The sequence below is a fragment of the Liolophura sinensis genome, chromosome 4, assembly GCF_032854445.1.
Source record: "Liolophura sinensis isolate JHLJ2023 chromosome 4, CUHK_Ljap_v2, whole genome shotgun sequence".
Lineage (NCBI taxonomy): Eukaryota > Metazoa > Mollusca > Polyplacophora > Chitonida > Chitonidae > Liolophura > Liolophura sinensis.
The window spans coordinates 8,948,462-8,970,605 of NC_088298.1; the positions used below are offsets into that span (position 1 = coordinate 8,948,462).

General features: G+C 38.8%; 1 protein-coding gene across 1 annotated transcript; it reads right to left on the reverse strand.

Annotated features, from left to right (window-relative positions):
• Positions 1-249: 249 nt before the first annotated feature.
• On the reverse strand, positions 250-15,450 carry LOC135464382 (uncharacterized). Its single transcript, XM_064741808.1, has 12 exons — positions 15,322-15,450; positions 13,657-13,896; positions 11,253-11,598; positions 10,514-10,577; positions 10,068-10,140; positions 7,370-7,424; positions 5,863-6,026; positions 4,544-4,620; positions 3,881-3,961; positions 3,214-3,298; positions 1,593-1,823; positions 250-417 (listed from the first exon to the last, which is right to left on the reverse strand). The coding sequence occupies exons 2-12, from the start codon at positions 13,825-13,827 to the stop codon at positions 250-252; spliced, it is 1,515 nt and encodes a 504-aa protein (XP_064597878.1). The 5' UTR covers positions 13,828-13,896; positions 15,322-15,450.
• Positions 15,451-22,144: the final 6,694 nt, after the last annotated feature.

Consider the following 22,144-nt stretch of genomic DNA (forward strand, 5'->3'; position numbering starts at 1 on the left):
CAAAAGTAAGGCAATTGCCCGATTTCCTCCAACCATAATGCTGGCCGCTGTTGTATAAGTATTCTGGAGTACAACGTAAAACACCAATCAAATAAAAAAATAAGTACTGCAAATCTTCAACCTTTTCAACCATTATAGCGCTTTTCTCCAGCAGAATTTATGCATACAAAATTATTATGAAAATGTCTCTAATAATGATTTGTCTGTGTCAAAATATTTCTCTACATCCCACAGTTCTCTCAGGATGTTTCAAAATATTGGTTGCAGAGGTGATTGAAAAGGTTGAAGAATTAGTGTAAACCAAATCCTCAAACCCTGATTGGCCATCTCAGGGCAGAGCTTCACAGCTTTATGGACGACATCCAGCTCCAACATCCAATGAGGAACAACGACACTGTCACCATTAGCAACACAAGTCTGTAAACAACATGTCCTGGTGAAACAACGTACTCCCCAACAAATGCATTTGTTTGAAATGTATAAAAGAATACCAGCAGTACTGTGGTGAGGATAACCCCTGAGGGGAATCTTCATCACAAGTGGACTAAGGTGTCCACCTCAAATCCAAATCTTATACCGAAAACAGTCGGAGTTATAGCCAGGACACGAAAATCAAATCTATTTATATATGTATATATAAGGGAAATGACTGTCTAGTTACTATGACAACTTTGAAAATGGACAAATGTGAGTCATGACACATCATCTGTGTATCTGTGTATCCACCAAAAATGAAAACTCTACTCAGAAAACTCTTGGAGTTACAGCCCGGACACGAATATGGACTGACAGACGGACGGACGGACGGATGGATGGACGGACAGACGTACAGAATCATTATAACATAAAACACTCCGCCTAATGCCAGGGTGCATAAAAATGTACAAATACAAATGTCAGAATCAGGATAACTAGTTCATCTGAATCAGCATGAAAACCAGGCAGAGCTCAAAATGCTTGGTCATTCATTGTTCTTAAGAGCTCAAAATCAAAATGATGACTAGGCCATCACAATGTTAGCCCACTGGTCATCACAATGTAAGCCCACTGGTCATCACAATGTTAGCCCACTGGTCACCACAATGTTAGCCCACTGGTCATCACAGTGTTAGCCCAATGGTCATCACAATGTTAGCCCACTGGTCATCACAATGTTAGCCCACTGGTCATCACAATGTAAGCCCACTGGTCATCACAATGTTAGCCCATTGGTCATCACAATGTAAGTGCACTGGCCATCACAATGTTAGCCCACTGGTCATCACAATGTAAGCCCACTGATCATCACAATGTAAGCCCACTGGCCATCACAATGTTAGCCCACTGGTCATCACAATGTAAGTGCACTGGCCATCACAATGTTAGCCCACTGGTCATCACAATGTTAGCCCACTGGTCATCACAATGTAAGCCCACGGTCATAACAATGTAAGCCCACTGGTTATAACAATGTAAGCCCACTGGTCATCACAATGTAGGCCCACTGATCATCACAAAGATGACTTTCTGATGATGAAGAAATTATCCATGATATCAGAGATATGCATGATGTCAAAAACAACAAACCACAACAGAAAAACCCACATACAAACCTCATAATCTGGTGTGTGGGCCACATCAACTGATGACAACATAAAGCTGTTATCCGTCATTTGTATCAACTTCGTTGCATGGCGCAGGACATTTTGCTTCTCTGGGCTGAGCTCGCTGTAAGGGACACGACTTCTATTGCGCGAGTGCAAACCTGCCAGCATCTCCTCCACAGATGTGTGATTCCCTGAGTGGCTGAGAATGTTGAGGAATGTCTGATTGCACAACACCACCTGGTGATCAAAGGGAGATAACTGTGAGTAAACCCACATGCAGGTCAGCTTATGACTTTGATTGTTTGCCTGATTAGTCAGCAGTCTTACACACCACAAGAATGATGACATGTTCAAGAACTCAACATCAAATTAACCAGCCTTTAAAATGATACCTCAGTCCCTATTGACACTGGGTAAAAATATCAAAATGATGTGACAGAAATCCTAAGGTACACAACTATAAACTACTAATTACCACTACTCAACCCTCAAAAGGTCCTTAAAAACCGAATTTCTGACGTGATGTGGTAATATTCCTTGTGTGACTTAGAATCAAGTGGAAAAAATATTGAGTGTGTCAACTATGTCTGGATTAACGCCAACAGGTGTTTGAAAGTATATGGATGACGCCACGTATACGTGCGTGACATCAAACCAGGTGAAATTTGAACAGGACAAACAATTTCTGTATGCCTATTCTTCCTCCGAAACATATAACAGTGGATTTTATACCTTGTGATTTAAGAAAGCACTTGTAGTTCCTGACTCACATGTACATGTAAGCCTTACATGGATAAAGCACATGTAGTTCCTGACTCACATGTACATGTAAGCCTTACATGGATAAAGCACATGTAGTTCCTGACTCACATGTACATGTAAGCCTTACATGGATAAAGCACATGTAGTTCCTGACTCACATGTACATGTAAGCCTTACATGGATAAAGCACTTGTAGTTCCTGACTCACATGTACATGTAAGCCTTACATGGATAAAGCACATGTAGTTCCTGACTCACATGTACATGTAAGCCTTACATGGATAAAGCACATGTAGTTCCTGACTCACATGTACATGTAAGCCTTACATGGATAAAGCACATGTAGTTCCTGACTCACATGTACATGTAAGCCTTACATGGATAAAGCACTTGTAGTTCCTGACTCACATGTACATGTAAGCCTTACATGGATAAAGTACATGTAGTTCCTGACTCACATGTACATGTAAGCCTTACATGGATAAAGCACTTGTAGTTCGTGACTCACATGTACATGGAAGTCTTACATGTAAAAAGCTTAAATATAAACCCAGGGGCCAATTCCAACAACAATGTTTCTGACTTAAGTCAAAATTTAAGAACTCTTTATGTTCCTTATTTCTTGATACTGGAAACTGAAATTTGGACATGTTCGTCTTCAGATAACACTTATGAGTCAGACAAAATTTTCATTTCTAAAGCCCCAAAACAAGCTTCAAGATTGTATTTCAAATTCTGACTTTGGTCAGAAATGGTTTTATGAAATCAGCATGATTGGTCCTGAGTTTCAATAAATTATTGAATAAAAATAATTATTCATAAATTATAAATTATTCAATAAAATTTCAGGAAATTCATAAATAACCTTTGTGGATAATTCTCGACGTATTTCTTGAAGTGTCTCCATGGAAACGCTATTCGCCACCGGAATTGCCTCCTTTCCATATTTTCTGAAACAGAAAAAAAAAAACAGAAATGAAATTGTATTCATCAGGTCAGAGTAACTACTAGAATAAAGTAAACAATGTTTGAATTACATGATACAGTAACAACTTGAGATGAAACAGCACTGATTTTAACACACCATCATATTACACGAAACAGCACTGACTTTAACACAACATCATATTACATGAAACAGCAGTGACCTTAACACATCATGGTATTACATGAAACAGCCCTGACTTTAACACATCATCGTATTACACAAAACAGCACTGATTTTAACACATCATCGTATTACATGAAACAACACTGACTTTAACACAACATCATATTACATGAAACAGCAGTGACCTTAACACATCATGGTATTACATGAAACAGCAATGACTTTAACACATCATCGTATTACACAAAACAGCACTGATTTTAACACATCACTCTTCATTCAACCCTGAAAAAAGTTTAAAAATCTGGGGGAAACAGAGTGTTAGCTGAGATGGCCATAACTTGCTTTATCTCTTTATTCACATAAAACTGCAATGAATTCTTCCAAATTATTATGTGAAGCAACAACAACAACAACTTACATCACAAATTGTTCCGAGATGAGTTGAGGTACATTTGTCCCAATCATGTATTGTCCAGCATGGCGAACATCACGATATTTACTGTGTGGAGAATGGAAAATACAGTAAATGTTAACACATACATGTAGCCTCAGAAATGCATTTGTTTGAAATGATGATAGATATGTGGTTACCATGACAACAACACAAATGGACAAATGTGTCCACCACAAACTAAAACTTTATGCGGAAAACAGTTGGAGTTGTAGCCCGGGCATGAAATCATTTCTACTTTTATAGCATATATAACAAAAAATGGCTATCTATTTACTGTGAGAACCATGAAAATAGATAAATGTGAGTTATGACACATCATCATCTGTGTATCTGTAATGGTTGAAGGATTTTACTACGTGGGTCATACCAGGATTTGAACTCAGGTCTCAGCAGCTGAAGTTCAGCGCCCTACCAACTGAGCTAAAGAGAAATTCCAACTAGCTACTGTTAGTATAAGCACTGGAAAGCTGCTCAAGTTACATATCTATGTATCCACCAAAAATTAAAACTCTGCCTGTAAAAAAGTTGGAGTTGTAGCCCAGGTATGAAATCATATCTATTTATATAGTACATATAAGGGAAATGGCTATCTGGTTACCAGTATAAAAATTAAAACAATGTACATACTCTTCAAGCAGTAAGTCGTAATATTTGGAGATCAACATGGGTTTCTGAGTGACCGACTTGATCCATATCCCACTCACCTGTAAATCGATTGACTGACTGATATTTACTGACGTATAAACTGATTGGGGTTAAGATCATTCAATTATGTAACGCCGGTAAGATTTGTGTGTGGAGGAAATTAGAGTGTCTGGAATAAAGCCTAGCCCATCATCAGGTACCTGACAATATTTCCTGATTTACAAACAAAGCAGCAAGAGCTGGAGTTGAACCTGTGACTTCACTGGTATCTAGCTGCTATTATAAATGCAGCTGTTATAAATAAATCAGCCGAACTGGTGAGAGCCTTGTTTGTAAAATACTTCCTCCCAGTTTATCCATGTGCTGGCTCATACATTTTCAGAATTTTTTGAACAGGGTAAAATCTGGTTTGAAACATTGAAATCTATCGTTCCTTAACCATACAAACACCAGTGGCATTACAAGTTTTCGCTACACATACATGTACAGTGTGCAGATGTCTCCACTAAAAGTGCCTGCGGATACACTGTTATGTATGCACACTAAACAGATCATGAAACAAAAATATGGATATGACGTCATCAATACCTTCTTCTTCCCAACAGATCCACATAGAATCTGATGTTCTGAACACGTTAATTAAATTAATTAAAAAATAAAATAAACTGACATATTTTCTTGGAGAAAATCTGATAGTCTTTTATCTGACAAATACATGTTGCATTTAAAAGAAGCGACAATATTGGACCAAATGTACAAATGCATCTATAAAGTGTCACTAATAAAAACTAAAAATTATCATTTTTTAAATTTTTTCTGCATGCTGAGAAAATCAAAAGCACTGGGTTAGCACGCCAGCACAGCGCAATGGCCCAAGAGCTCCTCACCAATGCAGACGAAGTGAGTTCAAGTCCAGCTCATGCTGGCTTCCTCTTTGGTCATACATGGGAAGGTCTGACAGCAACCTGCGGATGGTCGTTAGTTTCCCCCGGGCTCTGTCCTCTTTCCTCCCACCATAATGCTGGCCACAGTCGTATAAGTGAAATATTCTCAAGTTGGCGTGAATCATCAATCAAATAAATAAATATGTGAACATGTCTTGCCTACAACTAGACGGGTATGTGTTTTAGACAAATTTAGAATTGATCGCAAAAACTAGCCCATATGAAACATGTAAGGTGTCTCACATTTGACCTAGCAACCAATAGGCTGATCAACCAATCAATCCACTGACCAACCAACCAATCAATGACAGAGCTGCCAATCTCAGTTACAGATCTAAATTCACCTACAACCTTTACCAGATGGTCGATTTCACTTGGTCGAGGAACAGCGTTCCTGTCACGATCCACCTGTAGAGATGCAAAATCCACGCCAGCAGCCAAGTCCTCTCCACGCAGGTCACTTACCCACACCCCTTTGACGTACAACTGACCTGACAGGTGATCATCAAGTAACAGAGTTCCTGGAAAAATCAGGTACCGTGAATCAGTGCATGTACATCTATGCATGTCTGTCTGTATGTATGTATGTCTGTTTGTATGTATGCATGTCCATCTATGTATGTATGTCTGTATGTGTGCGTGTATGTATGTGAGTATGTATGCATGTCCGTATGTATGCATGTCCGTATGTATGTATGTCTGTATGCATGTCCGTCTGTATGTTTTTATGTCTGTCTGTCTGTATGTATGTATGTATGTATGTATTCTAGGGTTTTACGTTATTAAATTAGTCATTTCATGCATGCTGAATCAGTGGAAAAGCATAAACATAGTCCCTGAAAACAGGTATGATGAATCAGTGTAAAGGCAACAGCATCCCTGGAAAAATCAGATGTAATCAATCAGTGTAAAGGCAACAGCGTCCCTGGAAAAATGTAGTGAATCAGTGTATAAAGGCAATAAAGTCAACAGCACCATGGAAAATCAGATGCAGTGAACCAGTGTAAAGGCAACAGCACCCATGGAAAATCAGATGCAGTGTATGAAGGCAACAAAGTCCATGGAAAAAATCAGATGTAGTGAATCAGTGTAAAGGCAACAGCATTCATGGAAAAATCAGACGTGCTGGATCAGTGGAAAGTCCCTGAAAACAGGTATGCTGTATCAGTGTAAAGGCAACAGAGTTCCTGGAAAAATTAAATGAATTGAATCAGTGTAAATGGAACAGCATCCATGGAAAATTCAGATGTAGTGAATCAGTGTAAAGGCAAAAGGCAACAGCATCCATGGAAAATTCAGATGTAGTGAATCAGTGTAAAGGGAACAGCATCCATGAAAAATTCAGATGTAGTGAATCAGTGTAAAGGGAACAGCATCCATGGAAAATTCAGATGTAGTGAATCAGTGTAAAGGGAACAGCATCCATGGAAAATTCAGATGTAGTGAATCGGTGTAAAGGGAACAGCATCCATGGAAAATTCAGATGTAGTGAATCAGTGTAAAGGGAACAGCATCCATGGAAAAATTAGATGCAGTCAATCAGTGTAAGGATTCTTGTAAATGCTGAGATACGTTCGAATTTGATCCCAAAGGAATTAAGTTTTAGACTTAAATGCAGAGATGTGGCTTCAGGATCACAAAGCGATCTTAGACTTAAGGCGAAATTTCAAATCACATTAAAATTGTTGCTTCGTATGTTACAAGGTCAAAATTTTGCAGATATTCTGGGAATGTTTTAGTATAACTAAGTTTCAGCTAAAATAACAAAAAGAACATAAAATTTAATGCCTGAAGTTATTACTTCAGTCTGAGATCGCTTCGTTATCTCGGGGCCCGATGTTATTAAAATAAAAAGTATCCTAACCTAGCTCTGTCTTCACGCTATCTTTAGACGGTTGTAAAAATAAAAACCTTGGCAACTGAAACAGAAAAGAGTGCTTATTAATTAACTTATTTGATTGGGGTTAATTTTAGTTATATATAGAAGAATATTGAATGTTGGAGTGTTGAGTTTTGAAGGTCGAGGAAATGTTCTACAGCCGTAAGTCAGAACAAACTCAATCAAAGGACGCACACACATGAAAAGCTTGGTCTTTTTCTTAATATGCAGTTTAGGATGTGGCCTCGCAATCAAAAGTACAAAACAGTCTGTCAGATTCTTCTTAAGGGCAAAAAGATGGCTTTACACTATAGCTTTTTAAAAGCCCCGGCAGTCAGCCTAGATATTACGTAGGCTGCTGTGGTGATGGTGCCATTAAGAAACATAAAATATGCCTCAAAAATGAAACAATTTTTCTCATATTTTTTTTTTATTTTCCTTTCAACCACACTTTTCATTTTACAATACCATTTCACATACATGTGTTCTTCAAATGGATCCAAAACTTACATCCGCAGATTACCATGTACTGCGTCTCAATCTTCCATCATACATTGTTTGTCAGATATCTGGCAAAGGGCGTATTTGTCTACCTAAGGCAGTTCCGTTTCCTCCGCCCACATAGCCATGAACAACGCCCTTATCACCATCTGGCTAGTCTTACATGAAGTTCACTGGCACTAACTTTCTCCATCAGCAATATCATGTGCACATTATTCTTGCTCTATTTATTTTATGTATTTGATTAGTGCTTTATGCCACACTCAAAAATATTTGACTTTATATGACGGGGTTCAGCATGATGGTGGGAGGAAACCAGGCAGAGCCCGGGTGGGAATCCAAGACCTCCCGCAGGTTGCTGGCAGGCCTTCCCACATATGGCCGCAGAGGAAACAAGCATGAGCAGGACTTGAACTCAAAACGACCACACTGATGAGAGGCTCCTAGGCAATTGCGCCTCGCTGGAATGCTAACCACCTGGGTCACTCGGGCCCCACCATCAACTACTGTTCTTATAATTTAAATGATAAAGTTCTTGAGTGCAGTGTTAAACACCTAGCAAATGATACAGTTCTTGCGGGCAGTGTCAAACACTTAGCAAATGATACAACTGAGTGCAGTGTTAAACACTTTGCAAGTGATAAAGTTCTTGAGTGCAATGTTAAACACTTAGCAAATGATACAGTTCTTGAGTGCAATGTTAAACACTTAGCAAATGATACAGTTCTTGAGTGCAATGTTAAACACTTAGCAAATGGTACAGTTCTTGAGTGCAATGTTAAACACTTAGCAAATGATACAGTTCTTGAGTGCAATGCTGAACACTTAGCAAATACATAAACATTCAACCACTCTGAGGTATTGCTTAGAGTATAGACCAAGTTTAAATTGAATACGATGAAGAAGAAAAAGTGGACAAAACATTCATAATTTGGTCCAAAATCAAAAAGAAGGCCATAAACCTGTATTGTGATGAGCTGACTGATGAGGTGCAAACCCACTGACTATTTTCGTAATACATAGGTTACTGCCTTTTTCAACGAACTACCTCCTTTGGCAGTAGTTATCAGTTCAACTATCCAATGCTGTTAGCATTTGGAAGTACCAGTGTGATGGAATTTAAACAGCCATTTGCTTCAGTGCATTGGGGAAATGAAGAAGTAAACAGCAATATTTCACAAAATCTTTTGTCAAGGGAGGTAATACTGCATTCGGTAGCACGCCTATGCGTCATATTTTCAAGTTCTCGATTCGCAAATACAACAGCTAGAAAGTTATCTGAACCATCCAGTTTGTGACCTTCACCTTGGGCAGTTTAGCAGACGTCTGTAGGACAGAAGCACCTCACTGCCTGTAGGACAGAAGCAACTCACTGCCTGTAGGACAGAAGCAACTCACTGTCTGCAGGACAGAAGCAACTCACTGCCTGTAGGACAGAAGCAACTCACTGCCTGTAGGACAGAAGCAACTCACTGGCTGCAGGACAGAAGTACCAACTGCCTGCGCAATCAACATCTTATTTCGCAGGCATGACTGCTGAAACTGTCCGAATGATTCCGCCTCTTTCCTTTGACCAAATTCATGACACAAATGGTGTTCACAAGGAGTACCAGACATAGCATTATGCCTTGACAAGGGAAGTAACCTGTGTGTTATTAAAAACCTGAATGGTCAAAGACAAACATGCATATGTATTACCCATCCCCATCCTTAGTCAAAGAGGATTAATCAACCATACATCAAATATACTGCATGCTGGCTTCCTCTCCGGCCGTAAGTGGGAAGGTCTGCCAGCAGCCTGCGGATGGTCGTGGGTTTCCCCCGGGCTGTGCCCGGTTTCCACCCACCATAATGCTGGCCGCCGTCGTATAATTGAAACATTCTTGAGTACGGCGTAAAACACCAATCAAAATAAAGAAATCAAAATCAAATATACTGTAATTCTTCAACCTTTTCACATGTTTGCAGTGTGTTTAACACATTGTTCAACACACTGTGAAGGCATTATTTTGTGTAGGGTGTTAAAATTATTCTTTTTTGTGAAGCCCTGAAATTCGCCATTCCAACCAATATGATTTTGTCTTTAGTGACAAATTAAAGATGTGCACAAATTGCACTGAAAGTTGCTCTTTCATATGCGAAAAAGTTGAGGAATTAATATCAGTCTGGCTGTATGACTCACAAAAATCTTCCACTCTTCACTCGTGATATTTGTCACAGAGGTGCAGGTGTCCGTGTCCTCCAGTTTAACAGGACTGTGAAAAACGGGAAAAAATAACAGTCACATTCGGCATGACCTCTAAGCCTTGACCTTGACCTGTGTCACCTAAAGTTTGGTATGTAACACTTCCATTAGCACAAACAGGCAAAACAAGGATGCTTTTGATGCTAACACTTATGCTTTTCTTATCAGACATTAATCAAACTTCACATACAACTCTTGCAGTGGCCCTGAAAGGTGAGTGAATCAGTGTGTGATTTTAAGAGTGTGTCATTTGGAAGACATCTGGAAAAGTTAACCCCCTTCTGAACACACCCACATAAGACAATTGTCTACCCATTTTACAAATTGACGCCACTCAAGATTGAGCCCAGGACTGGTCAATCATGTTCAAGTCTGACACTTACCAAACCGGAAAGACATCGTTTGACAATCCAGCCGCGCTGACGGAATTACCTGACACATTTCTGTCTGCAATTTAAAAAAAGGTGTATAAAATGCTTAAACAACCAAATAAAAATAAAAAATAGAAACTTTTAAATGACATCTTTCAACAACAAGCATTAATGAATGATGTATGTTAAACGTTAGATGTATAAAGTCATTGGAATCTCAAGTCAATGACTGACTTGATTATCATTCCATAACTGAAATATTCTCGAATACAGCCCTGTAAAACACATCTGAAGTAAATATATGACCTAAAAAATATTTAAAAAGTGTACAAGTGTTTTAACAATGTACCTTGGCACCTCTGAACACATCTTCAGCTTGGTTCACATGTAGGTTATATGTAAAATATGTAGGTAATATGTAAAAACTCAAATTAATTATACATGTATATTATTTTTCTTTTGTTTTGTTTTTTTGTTTCTTTATTCAAAACATACGTGATTGTGGTCAGGATTTTGAGTAAAGAAAGTTACAGCTCTTTCTTTGAGTAAAGAAAGTTACGATGGAGCACTGGTGAAAAGTCAACCATCTGCAGCAGGACTGATGCCATGAACATTTGAACCAGTGGAGTAGCGGGCACAAAATCTACTCACAATACATTATTCCATCTTAATAGTTTACGATAAACGCAATTTTTTGCAAGAAAAATACTTGTTCATCTCCTTTTTCATAACACAGAAATTACAATATTACCTGAGACAATCACTGTCAATACTTTTTCTCCAAATTCTTCATTCAGCACCAAATCAAAGCGCCATCTGTCTGAACTGGTTTCCATGGTGACAGGCCTTCCATCTCTGACCAATGACAAAGCTCCTACCTTCAGACCTTCTCCAAACTGACCAATCACCTCTCGTTTCTCAGTTTTAGCACTGTAGCCCATCAGCAGAATTCTTTTGTGAAGTGAGGTAGATTTGTTAATGAGAGTAAGTCGGCTATTTAAATGGTCAAATATTAAAACACCAAGAATAACTTTGGACTGGTCGGCTGGATTGAGAACAAAAGCTTTAAATTCATCCTTCAGTCTCGGGTCAGACGTCTGCAACAGAAGAGCAAAGTTTACAACCATTTAATATATACCGAAAAACTCAAATAAATTCAAAATTTATTTATTTGTTTTACACTGTGCACAAGAATATTTCACTTAAACGACAGTGGTCAGCATTATGGTGGGTTGAAACCGGGCAGAGCCTGGGGAAAACCCACAACCATCCCCAGGTTGCTGGCAGACCTTTTCACTTACAGCCTTAGAGGAAATCAGCATGAGCTGGACTCAAACTGCATTGGTGAGAGGCTCCTGGGTCATTTCAATATATACAGAAAAACTCAAATAAATGCAGAAAAGTTGGGTTACAAATATTAAAAGCCTGAAAAACAACAGACTATCTCACAAACAGAAATGCACTTGCGCTTGTTCATCATACACACAACTGAAAACTATGCGTAAAATAACTGAATTTATTTTTTCGTAATGTTCAAAGGTATTCAAATATTTGAATACTTTGATGGGCTTTATGAGCCATATTGACAGTATCTGGGAACTCTGACATCACACCCCTTTTTTTCCTGATCTTCACCAAAAGGAGGGAATTTTTGGAAACATTATTTCAGTAATGTTTGACTCATGGGTAAAAAGAATTATTCCAAAACTCAGTGTCATGATTAGCGTTGGAAAAACTATCTGTGATGTCCAACTTTCTACAAGTTGACAGACGATGATGCTGTTCATGAAGGAAAAGACCTCTAAATATCGAAGAAGGCATCTCTAAGTAGAACACTTATAGCTATGCATAATATACTTTCATTTAGTTTTTTCCATTTTTGTGAACAGGCACGAGTTAAAGGCGCTCAAATATTTGACTTGTAAGGTGGGCTTTATGGACCATGCTATCAGAGGTTAGAAGCTCTGAAGTCACAGGAAGTTTATCCAACTCTAAATCACGACACTGAGTGTTGGAATAACTCTGTTTACCAATAAGTCAAAGATTACCGCTGCTATAATTTTCCCTGAAATTCCTTCCATGTGGTGAACGACAGGAAAAAAGGTGATGCGACATGAAGAGTTCCTCGATATAGTTTTCAAATATTTTAATGCCTTTCAACACTCTCAAAAAAATCTAAAAATAAATGAAAGTATTTTTATGCATAGTTTTCAACTGTGATGAACCCTACATTATATTTTAACTCACCGTAGAATTCAACCGTTTGAATGCCTAACTCATTTCACAATAATCTAACAAAAATAAAAATCAAATTAAAACTTTGCATACATTGCACTCAAAGTTGTTCTTTCATACACCAAAAGGTTAAGGAATTAAAGTAGTGAAAAATGGAGGGGGGTCGTTGAGTTCAAACTCTTCTATCGCTAAAGGTAAAAAAAAATCCTACTGTGTCATGTGACCAGTCAAAAAAGTTCAGCAACAAATGCGGGATCACCTTTACTATGACAAGGGCTTCTGAAAAAAGTTTCTCCAAAAGTTATTTGGAGTGACAATCGATAGAGATAATGGAGGAACTTTTATGAACTAGAGAATTTTCTAAATGAAAGAGGTGTCATCTTTGTTTCTGGAACACGGTGAGACAAGTGATCAATACTTTAATGTCTACAAAGGTTGCCTGACATTTTTCACAAGTCAGTTGATAGAAGAGGACATTTTAATCTTCAATGACAAAAGAGTTCGAACTCGAAACTCTTATGTTCTTTCCACTATTGTGCTGCACAAATCAATGTAAAAAGAACTGAAAAAATGTCATATGGTACAACTGGGCAAATAGTACATATGTAGGCCCCCTTTCTTCTTTGGGTTTTCTCATCACTCAGATGGAGGCAAATAAGGTTTTGAAGATCAATTGTCTTTATTACAAGCCTGAAAACTAGATAAGGCTACACTAGCATTTACTGTTGTTTCACTGCAGAATAAATCTTTTATCAATATCAGAGTAAGGTATAATCAATTATTTGTCAATTTATTTCATCAGAGTTTTACGCTGTACACAAGAATATTTCACATATATGCCGTAATATACATGTAAGTAAAAAAATTATTGAATATGGCCTTTAACACCAAATTAAATAAATAAATATTTTAAGGCAAACCTTTTCGAAGTGAACTTGCAAAGGCACTGAAGAGACAATGTCAAGACTATCAGCCATTTCATACAGCCCATCATGCCAGTTCTGTACAAGTTCACGTATACCCTCCCAGGCGCCCCAGGTTGAGGCATACCTCGATGTCAAGGTCAATGGAATGTGTCGAATGTCAGCCATGGTTGTGATGATCTGGAGTTCAAACCTGGATGATGGCTACCGTTCCATGCTTTGTGCACTATGACTTCTCTGCAAGGTAAAATTGTTCTTATATGAAAATATCTGGTTTAGAAATTAGACAAAATGGATGAGCCGACACCTCTGTGCAGAATTCAGTGAGCTAAATGACTTGTTTGATTTACTTGATTAGCAACTTTATGCATTACTCAAAAATATTTCACTTCTATGATGGTGACAAGTATTATGGTGAGATTTATTGTTGTTAAATTACTGTTGGCATACTCAAATAAGTAACCTGTCAAATTTTCAACCACTAAAGTACAATTTTCAGTGGAATTTATGCATACAATTATAATAAAAATGATACCAAAAATGATTTGTTTATGTCTTTAAAGATGCAAACTTACAACTGTTAAAATCATTTCTCTACACCCTACAGTTCTCTCAGAATGTTTCTAATACTGGTTACAGAAATCTTTGAAAAGATTGAAGAATTAGGGTAAAAAATTTACATTAGGGGTGTGGGGGAGTGTTTGTTCTCCCAACAGCTGTTACCCCCCTCTGTCCCCCGACTATGAAGGTGCAGTCAGGCTGAAGGCTAAAATATCACCAGTTCAACTGCTGCTTTCAGAATGATATGTAGTATATTTTTTGCCTAGAAGAAGGCATTTTAAATGCTCACTCCACAAAAAAAGCATTTTGGTGACTCTCACTTTTCTTTAATCCACGTTATTTTTCTCAGGATCAACAAACAATTTGTGAAACAAAAATTTAGCCCTTCAACTTAAATGTAGTTGTCTTACATCAACAGTGTAACTAGATACAGTGCATCAGACAACAATGCAGGTGTATTCAAGCTATCACCTCTCTGACACCACCAACGGGACTAATTCTAACATCCAATGATGAAGCTTAGTCTAAATTGTTCTGACTTGAGCTTACAGCCTAACCACAGGCCCACATACCTATCCACTAGGCCCGACCACACTGACTACCATGGGTAGGCTCACTATTAGTCTATCTAGGTGGCCTCACTGTGCTACATGTGTGCTCTGTATGTACATGTACCAGTATATAGAAAGATGAATGAATGATGATCTGACCAAGAACAGGTAATAAATTGTCAAAGTATCGCCACAATCAACATTTAATATAATTTACTTTGATATAAACTGTAAGATATTAGCCCTACAATCGTGGTAAACTGTAAGTTACAGAATTTCAATATTGACAAATTAACTGACGAAAACTGACCTATTTCCTTTCAAGACAAATTAGGAATTGGTGTTCATGCCAAACCAAATCAAATAGTTATCTATCTGCTTGCCCTATGAGCATTTGTCAAGTACATTATTTGGAGTCTGTTTGAACAAAGCTTGTGCTAGCCTATTACACTTTCACTTTCTCAACAACAACAACAACACGTCACACCAATTTACATACGTGGCTTAGATTCGTTTTCTCGCTGAAATACAACAAACTGATTAAACATACTTTTGTCCTTTAACTCAAATTCCCTTACGTAACTGGGACTGCTGATAGATTTACAGGGTCTGTCAACATTTAGAACATGTTTTCTCTCCGTCCCTGATACCGCCTCGAAAAAGCCATTGCGAAATCATCGGAACGCCTACCACACAGAGTTATCCCCTCTTTATTCCCCACAGTACAGACTAAAACTCAATGTACCAGTAAAATTTGTGAAAGAAGTAAAGACAATTGCGAATCAAGGACTTTTACATTGATGCCAAGACACGATTTCGGCAAAACTCTTGCTGTAAATGTCAAGAATAGACAATATTCTCACACGTTGATCGCGATGTTGCAGATCAAGGGAGATAATTCTCCTGAGGCTATTACGTCCAGACGACGCGGTGGTACCCATGGGGTAACATGGATTGGTATCAACAACCTACATGATTTTCTGAGAGCTTCGGCTGATAATGAACAGAAATTACAGTGTGGCAGACAACAGAAAAGTCTGCACAGATTATGTAAATTAATGTTTTAAATATGTAAATTAAATCTTTCTGATACAATGGGATACTGTAATAGCCTTTTGTTAAATCAGGCTGTTACGACGTCGGGTAAGGTAACTGTGATGGAACGTCGTGAAGTTCTGACTGAGAATATCTCGATTGTTATCATTGAACCCTGTTTTAACCCTTAGATGTGTATACAAGGTGAGTTGTAAAGAATAAAGTTACCATTACATCACAATTATTGATGTATCCTTAGGCCAGCTATGTCAATTTGTTGAGAGAACAATATATGTGCCTATTTGTAGAAGCCAACTATGGTAGAGGACGCCTGGCAGTTTTTTTGGAAGAGCAGCATATTCCCCAATTTAGTGCCGCTATCATAGCTCTATGTACAAACTATCTATCAAGGGGTCATCTGTTTGGATTAGTTAAAGGACAATATATTTGTAGACGTTAACTATCAAAGAGGACAGCTAGGCCATTTGCTGGAAGAACAATGTATTCACTATTTAGCCCTGTACTGATTATGCTATGTAGAAGGTAACTGTCAAAGATGCCAGTAGGGTTGATACTGGATATTTAACAGAGGTGGTGGTGTCATACAAAAGCAAGCGGAATGACTATCTTCCCTAATTATGGGCAAGGGTGCAGGGACTGCCCAGGCACCAGAAGCACCTCCACTTCCCCTCTCCTCCCTCCCTCCCCCCACACACAATTCCTGCCCCACTGCAGCATTGTTTGACCTTTAAGTCAAATTGATCAGTCAGTTGAACATAAATTGTAGAATGCAGAAAATACAAAAAAGTCATAAATGAATTCAGACATTTATTGCTGCTTTCTTTACTTGACCAGGGAAGTTGTGAAGACTTGACTTGTCCTTTTGTTAATCAATGAGATCCTTCTCAGTCATTCACTTAAAATGCTACTTCTTCACTGAATTGACGTATAAAATTCCCCTACCCTGTTTCTTCCATGTAGGTAGGCCGAACCAAAAACAGTCCAATGGTAATACCACAAACTGACCAAAATAAGGACATTTTCAGGGTCTACCCTACTGAGGCTTCCATCTCAGTTTGTTTTAGTCACCTTATCAGTGTGGCCACTGAAAATGTCATTAAGGGCAATGATCCCTGCACTCAACCATATATCTGTATGTAAAGGTCATGGCCTCAAGGTCAATGTCTATGGTGTACGTTCAAAATAATGTTGTTTAGACAGCATGATGGAGACAGTCTCACTAACTGCTATGGTACAGGCTCAGAAAAAATGTAATTATTTTTCATGAAAAGAGGTGACTGCCATGCACCCTTTCAGTTCAGGGAAACTCGTAACAGGCTATACATACTTAACCAAAAGACAACACTGTTGATATTCATCTGTGCTAGGGCAGTTTTAATAGAAAAGACAACACTACACCAAATGTATTCACACATTGATAAAGTATCCCACAGAAGTTCTTGGTTTAAGAGACATTAGGTGAGTTTAACCTAGAAAACTGATCGGTTTATGATGCTGTAAATTTTAGAATACAAAGTTATGGTACTAATAAATATGCCTCACTTGAAAATGTTAATGTACACAGTTCCGAATTCAGTCTACCAGGGGCCTCCGTTGCTTGGTTGGTTAGCGCGCTAGCACAGCGTAATGACCAAGGAGTCTCTCACCAATGCGGTCGCTGTGAGTTCAAGTCCAACTCATGCTGGCTTCCTCTCCGGCCGTAAGTTCGGACCAAACACATGCTATGTCAGTAGTCAAATATTTACTCATACTGTACGGGGATAACGTGAACAAAGTTCATTATACATCGGCCGGCAGGGTTAAGAGGTGGTGGCATCATACAAAAGCAAGTTCCACGACTATCCCAGCACATTGCAGGTGAGGGTGCTGGGATTGACCAGTTAACGGAAGCATGTGCACGATCCCCAATCCCCACCCCATTTCCTGCACCATCTCAGGATGTTTGCATGACATTGAAAACTGATCGCTCATTTGTGCATAAATTGTAGAGTGCAATGGTACAGAAATATATACAAGAAAGTCATCAATGTTAATTAATAAGCCCTTTGTAAATTGTTCATTTTGAAAAGCTGATTCTTTATTGAACTGACGTCACTTTATCATTAAAATGATATGAAGGACACCATATTAAAAAATTTACAACGAATAACATTATTTAACCCCTACAGGTGAAGAGTGCTCAAAAACAAAAGGGAAAGCAAAATTTATAAAAGTATACCAGCGCAGCATTGTGATGAACTGAAAAGTAGTTCATGGGTATTGATGTTAGGTTTTAGTATTAATGTGCTAAATCAGTCCTAAGAGAAGCTAGGTGGAAAATATTAAAGTGATATGAAGGACACCCTAGGGAACAGAGCTAACATTACAGGTTCAAAAAAATTTACGATGAATAACACTATTTAACCCCTACAGGTGAGGAGTCCTTAAAAACAAAAGAAATATTCTCCCGATGTGATAATATTCTTTATGTGACGCTGAATCAGGTAGATGTGACGTCGGAGTAAGGCAGTAAGCTGGAATGACATCATGTGCGTTTGAAAGTATGATGTCATTTGTCATCATACATCAGCGATGGGTGGCTCCATGCTCTTCTTATATGACGTCACACCAGGTAAAATTGGAAACGCCAGAAATCTTTTGTTTCCATGTCATCCGTGGAAACTAATGACTGCGGTCTTAATACATTACAATTTCTGTACAATTTAGGAAAGGCATTCAAGTCTCAGTCCTTATCATTGAACCCTGCTTTTACGACATCAAGTCTTCACACTGTAGTAGCTCTTGAAATAGTAACCTGAAAATTAAACATAAAACATCACCACATGTTTCACACATGTATCTATGTGAAAACAAACACTGCATATGGAAAATAATGCAGCGAGTGTATAAAAAATGGACAAATGTGAGGCGCGACACATCATCACATCAGTACCCATCAATCAAACATCAAAGCTGCAAAACAATTGGAGTTGTAACCTAGACACAAAATTCATGTCAATCTTAAAATCAGATATTAGAGAACGGGTAATCAGGTTACCATGGCAATTATCTGTCGAAATGGGCCGATTTCTCGTCACGTGTTCATCTGTGTATCTGTTAAATATCCACCAAGAACATGGAAAATAAACTGAGCTGTAGCCCGTACAGGAAGTTCATATCTATTATGTAGTATATCAGGAAAATGACATTAAGGTTACCATTGCAATCTAGTTACCATGGCAACCACAGAAATAGACAAATGTGAGCCGTGACACATCATCACATCTGTAGATATGTATACAATAAAAATTAAACCTGCATGTGGGAAGCAATTGGATTAGTAGCTCAGACACAAAATCCTATTTTAATTTATGTTGTACATGAAGGAATGATGGCAAGGTGGTTACCAAGGGTGAAAATGGACAATTTTGAATCCAGACACATCATCACTTCTGCATCTAAGCATCAACCAAGAATAAAAATACCACATGGAAAACAACTGAAGTTGTAGCCATGAAGTTCATGCCTAACTGTAGAGTAGACATCAATCTAACAGCAATCTGGTTACCATGGCAAGAGCAGCAATGGACACTAGCCATCTTGCTTACACTAGAAATTTGTCTCTATTAGGGTTATTGGGGTTATCTCCCTTTACGATGGTTAACTTTTAGGGCAGTATTTGGTGTAGTTGCAAAATGTAATTCTGAAATTGATCAACACAAAGTGTTGTGAGAGTGTTGTCTCAACAGTACGCCACATTAACTGCATCTTCACATGCGCATTAAATCTTCCCTAACATAAATCGATGTCAATGGAGTGGTCCCCATAATGAACTAACCTGTTCCACACAAAGTCTTGTGAAAGTGTTGTTACAACGGTACCCCACATTAACCGCATCTTCACATGCACATTAAATCTTCCCTAACATAAATCGATGTCAATGGAGTGGTCCCCATAATGAACTAACCTGTTCCACACAAAGTCTTGTGAAAGTGTTGTTACAACGGTACACCACATTAACCGCATCTTCACATGCGCATTAAATCTTCCCTAACATAAATCGATGTCAATGGAGTGGTCCCCATAATGAACTAACCTGTTCCACACAAAGTGTTGTAAGAGTGTTGATACAACGGTACGCCACATTAACCGCATCTTCACAGGCGCATTAAATCTTCCCTCACATAAATCGATGTCAATGGAGTGGTCCCCATAATGAACTAACCTGTTCCACACAAAGTCTTGTGAAAGTGTTGTTACAACGGTACCCCACATTAACCGCGTCTTCACATGCGCATTAAATCTTCCCTAACATAAATCGATGTCAATGGAGTGGTCCCCATAATGAACTAACCTGTTCCACACAAAGTGTTGTGAGAGTGTTGTCTCAACGGTACACCACATTAACCGCATCTTCACATGCGCATTAAATCTTCCCTCACATAAATCGATGTCAATGGAGTGGTCCCCATAATGAACTAACCTGTTCCACACAAAGTCTTGTGAGAGTGTTGTCTCAATGGTACACCACATTAACCGCATCTTCACATGTGCATTAAATCTTCCCCAACATAAATCGATGTCAATGGAGTGGTCCCAATAATGAACTAACCTGTTCCACACAAAGTCTTGTGAGAGTGTTGTCTCAACGGTACACCACATTAACCGCATCTTCACATGCGCATTAAATCTTCCCTAACATAAATCGGTGTCAATGGAGTGGTCCCCATAATGAACTAACCTGTTCCACACAAAGTCTTGTGAGAGTGTTGTCTCAACGGTACACCACATTAACCGCATCTTCACATGCGCATTAAATCTTGCCCAACATAAATCGATGTCAATGGAGTGGTCCCCATAATGAACTAACCTGTTCCACACAAAGTCTTGTGAGAGTGTTGTCTCAACGGTACACCACATTAACCGCATCTTCACATGCGCATTAAATCTTCCCTCACATAAATCGATGTCAATGGAGTGGTCCCCATAATGAACTAACCTGTTCCACACAAAGTCTTGTGAGAGTGTTGTCTCAACGGTACACCACATTAAACGCATCTTCACATGCGCATTAAATCTTGCCCAACATAAATCGATGTCAATGGAGTGGTCCCCATAATGAACTAACCTGTTCCACACAAAGTCTTGTGAGAGTGTTGTCTCAACGGTACACCACATTAACCGCATCTTCACATGCGCATTAAATCTTCCCTCACATAAATCGATGTCAATGGAGTGGTCCCCATAATGAACTAACCTGTTCCACACAAAGTCGTGTGAGAGTGTTGTCTCAACGGTACACCACATTAACCGCATCTTCACATGCGCATTAAATCTTCCCTAACATAAATCGATGTCAATGGAGTGGTCCCCATAATGAACTAACCTGTTCCACACAAAGTGTTGTGAGAGTGTTGTCTCAACGGTACGCCACATTAACCGCATCTTCACATGCGCATTAAATCTTCCCTAACATAAATCGATGTCAATGGAGTGGTCCCCATAATGAACTAACCTGTTCCACACAAAGTCTTGTGAGAGTGTTGTCTCAACGGTACGCCACATTAACCGCATCTTCACATGTGCATTAAATCTTCCCTAACATAAATCGATGTCAATGGAGTGGTCCCCATAATGAACTAACCTGTTCCACACAAAGTGTTGTGAGAGTGTTGTCTCAATGGTACGCCACATTAACCGCATCTTCACATGCGCATTAAATCTTCCCTAACATAAATCGATGTCAATGGAGTGGTTCCCATAATGAACTAACCTGTTCCACACAAAGTCTTGTGAGAGTGTTGTCTCAACGGTACACCACATTAAACGCATCTTCACATGCGCATTAAATCTTGCCCAACATAAATCGATGTCAATGGAGTGGTCCCCATAATGAACTAACCTGTTCCACACAAAGTCTTGTGAGAGTGTTGTCTCAACGGTACACCACATTAACCGCATCTTCACATGCGCATTAAATCTTCCCTCACATAAATCGATGTCAATGGAGTGGTCCCCATAATGAACTAACCTGTTCCACACAAAGTCGTGTGAGAGTGTTGTCTCAACGGTACACCACATTAACCGCATCTTCACATGCGCATTAAATCTTCCCTAACATAAATCGATGTCAATGGAGTGGTCCCCATAATGAACTAACCTGTTCCACACAAAGTGTTGTGAGAGTGTTGTCTCAACGGTACGCCACATTAACCGCATCTTCACATGCGCATTAAATCTTCCCTAACATAAATCGATGTCAATGGAGTGGTCCCCATAATGAACTAACCTGTTCCACACAAAGTCTTGTGAGAGTGTTGTCTCAACGGTACACCACA

Coding starts and splice junctions, on each gene's coding strand:
- LOC135464382 (XM_064741808.1), bottom strand. CDS start 13,827: ATGGCTGACATTCGACACATTCCATTGACCTTGACATCGAGGTATGCC. Junction 10,141..10,513: donor AACGATGTCTTTCCGGTTTG/GTAAGTGTCAGA, acceptor CGTTTTTCACAG/TCCTGTTAAACTGGAGGACA. Junction 418..1,592: donor CCCACACACCAGATTATGAG/GTTTGTATGTGG, acceptor TGTTGTTTACAG/ACTTGTGTTGCTAATGGTGA.